Raw genomic sequence first — 11,212 nt, 5'->3', positions numbered from 1 at the left:
TGCTGGTCATAATATTGGTGACGGGGAGGGTCACTCTGTGGGGGTCTGGACATTCTCGAGCAAAGTGGCCCTCCTTATCACAATTGTAGCATCTATTGTGCTTTCTACTTGACCCCTTGTTTTTCCCCTGTGACCACCAGCCCCTCCCTTGAGCCCAATTATGGTCCAAACTACGCTTTATAGCTGTTTCTATGTTTTAGCTTATTTTCTGGTGGGTTATTAATTTTTAATTTTTTTGGTTCCGAACTTTTTGGAGACCCTGCAGACGCATTAGGAAGGCTGTCAACTGGATCAACGCTGCAGTCATTGATCCACAGACATACTCCCCCGCCACTGCAAATTCAAGCTGTCTCCCTCTAAACTGTGTTTCATTATTTTTTGGACACACAAACAGCTTAGAAGACCCACAAACATAACTTTAAAGACAGAAACACATGACATTAAAACCAGACAAACAACAATAGATCTATTTATTTAATTTTTAATAATAACATATCTACTTTGCGCATGTATTATATCAACAACTTGCCATTTGGAGCTCATTTATTTATTTATTCATTAATTTTTTTATTTATCTATTTTTGCACTAGTGCTTGTTTTAAGCCGGCACATAACATTTCTCCATTTATCTACTTCCACACACCATCTATTTCATACTTTTACTTCCACTTCTAACACAAACTTTTCATCCCCTTTATGATCTTCTCTATACTCTTCCCTGAACCCATCCTTTTTAATTCTTTTACCTCCCTGGCTCACTTTAGTTTTATTATTTTATGATTTAGTTCTTATTATTTTATCTTGGAATAGAGGTGTCCCTCAAACCCATTTTTTTCAAACCATATATTCAAGTATTTATTTTTGGTAGGATTCTGCGCATCTACAAACTTTTTTGTAGATTTTAAATAACCCCTAAATTTATTTTGACCTTTTCCCATTTTAAAGAATTTAGTCCATTGCAAACACCTAGGGTATTTAACCTACTGGATGTTTATTCAACAGGACAGCACCCAAAAGCTGTTGTGGTAATTTCTGCTTCTACCTTTTCAGGTGAGAAATTCTTGCCTCTGCATCCACAAGAATTGTACTTTATTAACCCCTGCTGTTTTAGCATGAAACAACAGAACCTGAAAGGCTCGATTGTTTGCTGGCACACTCTCACACAGTCACACCTATTCTAAGGCCTATTATATATTTTTTATTTTAACCAACATAGACAAAAAACACCTATCGTTACATGTACACTTTGGAATCTCCAACTCCAGGCCCTCGCAAGCACAGGATACCCAGATACCGTATCTGCTATCCCTGCTGCGGCAGCTGCAAACCTTACTGTCTCAAGAACAACACAGAGTCTCACACTCTAATGCACAGAATACCCAGATGCCATATCCGTCAACAAGACTTGGTCTCGTCAAAAATACTTGCGATTACAGCTGTAACTTAAATTGTCCTAGACCAACTTTTGATCAAAAGCTTCAGGCCTACCCTTTGTCGTGTAGAATCAGTTCCTCTGGAGCCGTCACAAAGATGCCCAGGGCAGGGTTGGACCAAACTGGCCCCGTCCGCCGAAGGAAGGATGGCTGTCGACAGATTCTTGGCCTTGGTCCCACACGGTCCTGGACAATTGGATCTTGACTCCCCGGTTTCGGCACCAAAAATGTCGGGTTCATTTTCTTAAGAAGAACTGAAATACAGACTTATCGATACAATTCCTGCAGGAAGGAGAGACAGTTGAACCCCAGACTCAAATATACTGTCTCCCACTGGACCTCCTCTGCAGAGCGTTTATTAACAGAACATGACGCATGGTTACAATCAGAGTATTGTTCTGACCGGACAATTGATCAGTTCATGAAGACCGAATGCTCCATCAGAATGAGACAGGAGTGGAGCATCCCCTCGCACAAATGTTTCATAAGCACACATTAATTTTATAATTATCATTAAATAAACCTGACAGAGTTACAAACCACCCTCTATCTGGAATATTGTATGGAAAACCAGGGAGGAAAAAACACTTACTACAAAAACTCTCTAACGATATTCCGAAAAAATTGAAGAAAAAAAAATCCACTGAACTTTTCTTGTTTCCAAGTTTGAAGACGTTTCTCTTCCATCCAGGATGCTTTTTCAATTCAAAAAGTCAGAAATAGCATTGAGTTCCAGGCATTATACAGAAGTGGGTTTACTGGATAATTAAAGCTGGGTGTCATCCGCATAACAGAGAAAATGAAAGTTGAATTTCCAAAAAATACTGCCAAGGGGAAGGAGGTAGGTGATGAAGAGGAGGGGACCAATAACTGAGCCTTGAGGGACACCAGAAGTGACAGGGGAAGGGTACGATGTGGAAGATTTGAGCTGAATAAACTGAGTGCGGTCGGAGAGATATGAGCGGAACCAGTCAAGAGGGATGTGAGAGATGCCAAGAGAGGATAATCTATTGAGGAAAATGGGGTGAGAAATGGTATAAAAGGCCGCACTAAGATCAAGAAGGATGAGGATGGAGAGGAGTCCAGAGTCAGCAGCTATGAGGAGATCATTTGTGATTTTTATTAGGGCGGCTTCAGTGCTATGAGAGGGGCGATAACCAGACTGGAAAGGCTCGTAAAGACTGTTGAGGGTAAAAAAGGTGTGGAGTTGAGCAGACACCATTTTTTCAAGTATTTTAGAGATAAAGGGAAGATTAGAAATGGGAAGAAGATTATTAAAGTTAGTGGGATCAGAACCAGGTTTTTTTTTTAAATCGGGGAGACAGATTCAGTTTTGAAAAATGAAGAAACAATACCAGAAGAGAGTGAGGAACGAATAATGGAAGTAATGAAGGGGAGGAGGGAGGTAAGGCAGGTTTTGACCAGAGCTGTGGGGAGGGGGTCAAAGGTCTTGTGCATTATAGAAAAGAGAGACTTGGAGTTTCTGTCATTGGAGCAGATAAGGTCAGAATAGTAGTTTGATTTAGTAATGGCTATTGAGTTTGAATAGTGAAGTAGATGAGTTTTATGCATTTCTTTGTGTATGGAGAGACCAGTTTTTTTGTGGAGGCGTTCCAGTTGCCGACCTTTGGCTTTCATGAGACGGAGCTCAGGAGTAAACCAAGGGGCAGAGCGGGAAAAGGACACGGACCGGGTTTTGAGAGGGGCGAGGGAATTGAGAATATTGGAAAGTCCAGAGTTGTAGTGGGTGACAAGGTGGTCTGGAGAGGAAAGAGCAGGGATTGGGATATTGTCAATGTGGGAGGATAAAATGTCCGTGTTTATGTTCTTAATATTGCGGAAGGAAATCTGGCGGACAGGCTTGATTATGGAGAGAGACAGGGAGACATTGAAGGACAGAAGAAAGTGATCAGAAATATGGACATCATCAGCAGAACAGTAAGCAGGGATTAAACCAGAGCAGCAAATCAAATAAAGCGAATGTCCTTTTATGTGGGTGGGAAAATCAACGTACTGAAGAAATCCAGAACTGTCCAGGCAGGAGGTAAAGCAGGGGTGTCAAACTGGTTCCAGAAAGGGCCGTGTGGCTGCAGGGTTTCTTTCCAACCAAGCAATACCAAACCAGATTCCAGTCATCTCATCAAGTCATTATGTTCAGATTGGACTCACTTGATGAGATGACTGGATTCTGGTGTGTTATTGCTTGGTTGGAAAGAAAACCTGCAGCCACACGGCACTTTCTGGAACCAGTTTGACACCCCTGATGTAAAGTGTCTGGTGAGTGAAAGATTTACATTGTCCATATGAATATTGAAATCACCAAGGAGAATGACGTTAGGAGAGAGAGAAACTGGCAACAATTTCCACTTCTCGTGACAAAGTAATGCGAGACCTCCCCCGCGGCCGGAGCCACGAGGAAGAGAGTGGTAAACATGCCCAGGTGGAGTTGAGGTGTTGAGCTGGGAGAAGTCATTAGGTTGTTGCCAGGTCTCTGTGAGGCAGAGGAAGTCCAGCTTACGGTCATTGAGGAGATCGTGGATGAGCTGCCCCTTGTTTGTGAGAGAGCGGACATTCAGGAGACCAAAGTTGACGGTAGAGTTGATATGACTGGAGGCGGGGCTTGCTGCCTTAGCCAGGCTAGCAAGCGAACTGAAGTCAGCGGTCCGACTGGGATATCGGCTAGAGCGGCAAGAAGTTGACCAGAATGATGGTATTGGATTGGAGTCATCGATGTGGAAATTCTGACGAGATCCGCGGTGGATGTATCTCCGGCGGGGAAGGAACACGATCTTCGGGTGTAGCTGGAGAACTGGTGGTGGAGGCGCAGACAGAAGCCCACGGAGCAGGAGGAGATCAGCTGCCGAATACTGGGACAGACCTGCCCCAGGTCGATGTAGAGTGGAGAGGACAGTCCAGAGGAGGAGACACCAGATGTAAAGCTTGGAGGACATTGTTAACGGCAGCGGGTGGCTAACCAACAGCAGCAACGGCGAGTCAGAAGAACAGGTGGAGAGTGAGGTTAGTTAACCACACTCAGACACAAAACAACAGGATGGCTGAAGAAGTTAGGACGTTTTCGCTCTCACTTGAATGTGATAACACGGCCTAAAGTTCCGTAAAAACGTTGAAAATAACTTAAAACAGGTAGCGGAGAGCAGCGGCTGCAAAACGCACCAGCGTCCACTCAGCCGCGCAATAATGCAATAATGATACCGTAGCTCCATGTTTAACTTAATGCCATACTTATGAGAGAACAAGCTAACCGCAACTACATTACGCAGGACCGGAAACACAAAAGCTTACCAAAATAAAAGCACTTAGCTCAAACTGGAAGTTGTTGACATTGTGAAAGAAAAGTGTGTAGAAAACCAATGAAACGAAACTCAACTGTATTTGTTGCAAAAAGAAAAAGATTATGGTTATTTACAATCAGCAATTACCTAATGTTGTCTTTATTTATTTAGAAAACATTAAACTTAAACGTAAAACATGGAGAACCACCATATTATCTGCAATAGTTACAGTGAAGAACGTCATCATGCCAAATAGAACTCCACAAAATTTTCTTCAAAGGACTAAACAGAGGAAAAGCAGAAAACAACGCTGAAAGAGCTGGTTCTGTTCTTCAGGTACAAACAGAAACCTGTTCTCCATTTTTCTACTCGATTTTATTCACAAGAGGGAAGCCTTTTTGGAGGAACTCATCGATGTCAATCCAAGCAGTAGAAATACGAAATAAACGACTTCACAAGAGGAACAATTCTGTTAAAAAAGACAAAAATGTGACCACCAACGGAAGATGCCAGAAAACTTTGGAATTAGATTAACATTTTGATTAGTGATGAAACAGAGATCAAATCATTTTCCACATTTTGATTCAGTTTCAACATTTAAAAAACTAAAGAAAAAACTCCACATTCTACTCAAAATGGATGCAATAATCTGCAAGAGACGACTGATTTTGATTTATAAATGCTTACATCATGATTTCAAGAAACAAGTGCAACCGTCTTCCTTTACTTACAAATTATTCAGTTTATTTTCAGAAGAATTAGCTAAAAATAAAATAATGATCTGACAGAATCTGCTCTTGCTTAGTTTATCAATTTCAAAAAAAGATTAAAAAAAATTATGACTCGATCTAAATTGTAAGATTTGGACATTTGCTGCAATAATAAAACCTTAATTTACCAACAGAGGGAAAATAAAGGACAGTTTTACCTTAAAGTCTGTCAGAGAATCTGAAAAACCACAAAGTTATTGGAGGAAAAATGCAAAGAAATGAATGACCTAGACTACAAACACAGATTTGTAAATACTTGCGTGATTTTTCCAGCAGTAATCTTGGATTTCCAGCTCATGAGCAGATTCAAGTTGATGGGCTGTATCCTCCAAGGACCTGGTCTACCTGGACTGGATCCTTCCAATAAGGAGGCCGGAAGAGTTTTGGCTGTGAATTCAAACAGGTCCAGCCTTCGGCGGCTTTAACCGTGACTCACAAAGCAGGGAAATAATAAATACCAAACTTTTAAACACTGTTTCTTTTTAATTATTTTTTTTTTATTTAATTGAAAAGTGAAAAAAGAATACACTGATCATAATCCAGAGTGAATAAAGGTGACAACCACCAGAATTATGAACAAATAAAAGCAAATGTAGTCATATAAAATGGGTAGAAAGATATAAGTAAATCTAAACAATGTATGTATTAAAATATATTTACAAAATCTCTTATAGTCAACAACAAAAAATAGTTAGTTAGGGAAATTATGCAAAATGGAAATAAAAAAAATATCAGATTTATAGTCCCCACACTGCAGATATATTAGAATCTGTCCTTAACCTCTTAACATCCACCTCATTTTGGGTAATCCTCGCCTATTTTGCATACCCAAATGGAAAAGCTAATAACTTAGGAACTGTAAGCCCAAATAACATGTGCAATACATCATTTGAAAGCTAACACCCTCTAGTTTCTGTTTTATTTGAATTAAAATCGGGTTACTTGAACACAGACCAACCTGCATCATTTCAAACATGACTCGAAGTTGTTTTTTTATTCTCGAAACTATAGGTCTTTTTTTGACCAGCAGTAATAAAGAAATTCTTGAGAAAAAGCAGGTTTTATTGTATTAAATTTGTTCTACATCATGTCATCCACAAATGCAGAAAATTTCAGACCTCTAGCTATAACAGTTCCGGAGCTGTAGGGTTTGGAAATTTTGGTGTCAGCTTGGAGCTGCGCAATGGCTCCACCTGCTGGTAAAAATTTTACTGGTGAAATTTTATGCATTCTAAATTATTACCCCCACTTAAGGTCCACCGGGTCGCCGGAGACCTTGAGTGGGGGTAATCCCACTTAACCCGGTGGGTTTTAAGTGGTTAAAACACAGTCAAACCCATTTATACAGTAACAGATAAAAACCTTTAGATAAATCAAACATTACCGCCACATATCTGACTCAATAACCATTAAAAAAACGATTTTTCTCATTTCAGATAGAACTATTCACAGACTTAGATTATATTAAACTGAACTTCCAATATTTACCACTGTTTGGCGCCTAGTACTAGGTTTCCTCAGAGCACGGAGTAGCCGGATTGCTTGGTCTCGCAATGAATCATGGGATACCCAAGGCTACGGAGGATACACCGGACCAGTCTTTCAAAATAGGCAAAAATAAGGCTGCATCTGTCGGCCATATAGTCTTGGAATCCGACCAGACCTCAGCGCCGCGCCATGATGTAATCTATGGAAGTAAAACAGTCTCATTAAAATCTGCCTTTTTTTTGTACACCAAATTTTAAACACTGAATTTTTTTTTTACACATTGCTGCAAAAATATTCAGCTGCAAAAAAACATCAACTGCAAAAAATTCGACTGCAAATGTGTCAATCTACGCTCGATGCAGTCGAGCAACTTCTAGCCAATAAAATTAGCTAATTTGGTCAGTAATTAATTAACAGTTTGCCGCTGGGCACTTGTTTCGGATCAAACCAAGACCTTGGCAGACGGGGGTGCTGCACTAGCTGTGATCGGCCCAGTCCGATTAGATGAAAAACTCCAACGGCGATCTATTATTAGCTACCTGATGTTTTGTAATCATCTATTTAACAAGAAAAACTCCTCATTCAGCTTCATTCAGCCGGGAACAAAGCTATGCCCATATATTGTGTCACGTGACCAAATGAGTTAATTTCATTGGCTAGAAGCTGCTGGACTGCATCAATTGCTGATTGCTTTGGCTGGAGTTCACCAAAAGGTCAACACATTTGCAGTTGAATTTTTTGCATCAGAATTTTTTTGCAGTTAAATTTTTTACCATTGTAAGGAATTAAATGTGTAATTCAGTTTTTGAAAAATTCGGTGTACAAAAAAAGGCAGATTCCAATGAGATTGTTTTTCTTCCACAGTAATCGGCCTATAAATCTGGCCTCCAGAGGATGCAGCCCATGAATTTAAATTCAGGTATGCTGTCTCTTTCAGCTCTCTGTCGCCCCCTAGTGGAAGCTTAATTCTGCACCCTCATAAAAATGAGCCCATTTTGCTTCTTAATACAACAAAGTACAGTGAGACACTTTTATCCTTCTCTTGGTTTTATTCTCAAACATCTTTAGAAGGAAATGTAAAATAAAAAACTGGTCGTCTGAATAAAAAAAGAGAAAAAAAGAGGAAAAATGGCTGTTAGTGTGTTTTTGTGACATAGAGGTAAAAAACAAAAAAGCTGAGGTGAACAATTTAACCAGTTGATCCACTTTGACGATAAAAGCGGTGGAGGAAACCACAGAATGGCAGCTGAGCGGAATGTAGGCGTGTTCAGTGAACAGGTGCGGGAGTCCAGGAAGGACGGGAATGAGGTTAAAGTGCAACTGAAAGAGTCTGAGGTCTGGAGGTTAGAGAGGAGATAAGAAAAAACAACATCTGAGGGGAACAGAACCCCAGAGAAGTTCTTACACTGAACAGAAACGATTAAATTAAAACACACTTAACCTGAGTTTACATGTTAGAGCAGTAAAATATAATCAGACCTCTAATAGAAAGATCGGATCCAGATCTAATCGTCTTCATTCCTGATCCCACTTCCTCCTCTGATGACCAATTCCTCTCCTGACGCCAGCTTCATGTACAGCGCTCGCAGGTCGTCGGGCCGCGGCGCCTTCGACTCAGGCGTGGAGGGGATGTCAAAGTCAGACGACGCCTGAGACATGGGCAGATCCTCGGGTTCTGATTGGACAGCGTCTGTCTTGGTATTCGGCGTCTGTGGGTGGAGGATCAGGGTGTCGTCCAGGTTCTGCGAGGAATGATTGGACAGAGAGGTGGACAGGGTCAGGCTGAAGGTTTCCAGGTTCTCCGGTGTCCGGTCCTCGTCGCTGAACAGGTCGGGAGTCTGCGACCCGGTCCCTCTGGAGGGGGAGGTGGCCGCGGCAGAGCAGCAGGAATGGGATTGGCTGTTCTGGCTGTCGCTCAGCTGCTCTGCCGTGAAGAAATCCTCCCACTTTGGGGCGTCTTTGCCTCCTTCTGCCTTCCTCTGGTCTCCTTTTCCCTCCTCCTCTTCCTCCTCGTCATCATCTTCGCCGTTGGACTCGGTGCAGTCAAAGTAGTTCTGTGTGGCAGACGTCGTGTCTGAGACCAGGAGAGGTAAAGACATGGCCACCGGGGGCGCTGTTCTCTCAACTGCTGCTTCTAAGTCTAGAAAGACAAAAGCAGAACTTTAAGACACTCCTGAATAAAATCCTAAACTACACGGTTTCCTTCCAGCAGCAGAGCGAGAGCCACTATGGATGGTTCAGCTTAAAGCAGATTCATGTGTTGGAACGGCCTAGTCAAAGTCCAGACTAAAGTCCAACTTAGTTCTAGAGAAAGACCTAAAACCTGATGATTTTAGTCGCTCTAAGTCCAGTTAGTCGGAGCTTGAGGAACCAACGCCATAAAAAGTTGGTCCTACAACAGTGCTGCATCAGGAAGGCAGAATAAATGCCGGCCGCACTTTTTAGAGCATATTGAGTCAGAAAAAAGCTGAAAACACTTAAAGCCATGAATCGTCCCCCTTCAACAACTTCCTATCGTAAGAAACTCCTAATTATATCCAATTTAGCCAGAAGCTCAATAATTATGGAAAAAACATGTTTTCCAGAACTCCTAAAAGTAACAGCTGCACATTTAAAGAAGTTTAACATCGAACGTACACAAATGATTGCTTCTATACTAAATTTTTATTTGATTTTTATTTGAAGCTTCTTTTTGCTTTTTGAAGTGTCATGAAGTGACCCCAAATATCAGTCCAGGGGGACACTTCCTTTCATCTCTACTATAAGTATTTTTGAAAGGTCAAATAAAAGTGAAAAAAAAAAAAGAGTAAATAAAAAAAGAAAAAATATATATTTGACGTAAAATTAAATAAGGGAAAAAAAACAAAGATAAAAGAGAAGAAAGTACCAGTTTGTAGTTCCTGGTTTAGGCTCATCTTCTTCCTGACTGGAGCCAGATCCAAACCTTCAAACAGGTCATCATCGCTGCCAGAATCTGAACAGAAACATGAACGCCGTGAATATCAAACCAGCAAACAGACGAAACGGATGAAAGGAACAGCAGCTAAACGTATTCCTCTCCTCAGTTTGGTTTCCAGAACAGTGATCCATTTATCTGTAGATGTGAGGCTGAGGTACAATAAAATAAAAACCATTTAGGATCTTCACCCTGCTCCTCATGAGAGGAAATGTTCAAGAAAAACCTAATCAAAGGCCTACTGTGAGAAACCAGTGGCACCAGTTATAGCAGCAGAGAAAAAGGCACAGCTTCAACATAAATGGTTCCTACAGCAATAAATTCAAGACTTTTAAGACTTTTTAATTCAATTCAATTAAAAAAAATACTTTATTAATCCCAAAGAGAAATTAAATGTTGCAGTAAGTCGTATGTTTTTTCTTTAAACAGGTGTTATAGGTTCTGATAGCTGCAGGCAGGAAGGATCTTCTGCAGCTGTCTGTGTTGCACCGGATCTAGAGAGGCCTCTGATTGAAGATACTTTAAAAATCTTCTGAAATATGATGATAGTAAAACCACAAAAAGTTAAGCCAAACTTCACAGTAAACAAAAGAAAAACCTGGTTAGACAAATTTACCCAAATGTTTATTTGAGCATAAACCTTTACCTTCAGTAGAAATGTTTCAATTTTTAAAAACTTTCTTGCCAAAGTGAACTAAATGGGAGACGATCGAGAATGACACCATTGTTGTCTCAGAGTGGGACTAAGCAAACTACCAGAAATAAGCCACAAAGCTTCTGGTAGAATGTCCTTCAGACAAACTCATCATTATTCTATAATTGTTTTCAATATTGAGTCTTTGGGTTCATTTTCTCAACTGAGTAAAATTCCCTTTCATGTTTAGCCGAACACAAATCAAATGATTGGAATGGCTGGACTAGTTTCCCAGAGACCAGGTTTGGACGCCGGTGCTGATGAGTTTAATACCGTAAGTCGGCGGCTGAACTCGGCTCCGTTTCAGGACTCCCAGAGGCTTATAAACAGGCGCTGCTCCATCAGGCTGGTTCCTGCACATCAGCCTCAACCTGAACAGACATAAGCAACAGTTTCTGTTATTAACATTTAACCAAAGGAGTCTGCAGAGAGACGGATCCTGCAGGTGTTCCCTCCTCCCGTCCCATTATCTTCTAAGATTTGTTTATACTGCCTTAAAACCTCAAGCTTCTCTAGATTAAAAAAAAAAAATGTTTTAGGACCTAAAACTTCGATGGAGTAATACGACCAGGCAAGAG

The 11,212-nt window shown here is 40.8% G+C and overlaps 1 protein-coding gene across 1 annotated transcript in view; it reads right to left on the bottom strand.

Annotated features, from left to right (window-relative positions):
• Positions 1-8,122: 8,122 nt before the first annotated feature.
• LOC107090509 (protein artemis-like) overlaps positions 8,123-11,212 on the bottom strand; it is a 14,679-nt gene continuing 11,589 nt past the window's right edge. The window contains exons 12-14 of the mRNA XM_015383923.1: positions 10,908-11,005; positions 9,872-9,958; positions 8,123-9,124 (exon numbers count right to left, since the gene is read on the bottom strand). Of these exons, the coding sequence (XP_015239409.1) occupies positions 8,490-9,124; positions 9,872-9,958; positions 10,908-11,005 (820 nt within the window). The 3' untranslated portion in view covers positions 8,123-8,489. The remainder of the gene's footprint in view (positions 9,125-9,871; positions 9,959-10,907; positions 11,006-11,212) is intronic.

The sequence above is a fragment of the Cyprinodon variegatus genome, unplaced genomic scaffold (assembly GCF_000732505.1).
Source record: "Cyprinodon variegatus isolate N-32 unplaced genomic scaffold, C_variegatus-1.0 Scaffold298, whole genome shotgun sequence".
In the NCBI taxonomy this organism is placed as follows: Eukaryota; Metazoa; Chordata; class Actinopteri; order Cyprinodontiformes; family Cyprinodontidae; genus Cyprinodon; species Cyprinodon variegatus.
Note: the sequence above shows the minus strand (reverse complement) of the source record. Positions and strands in the feature narration are given on the sequence as shown.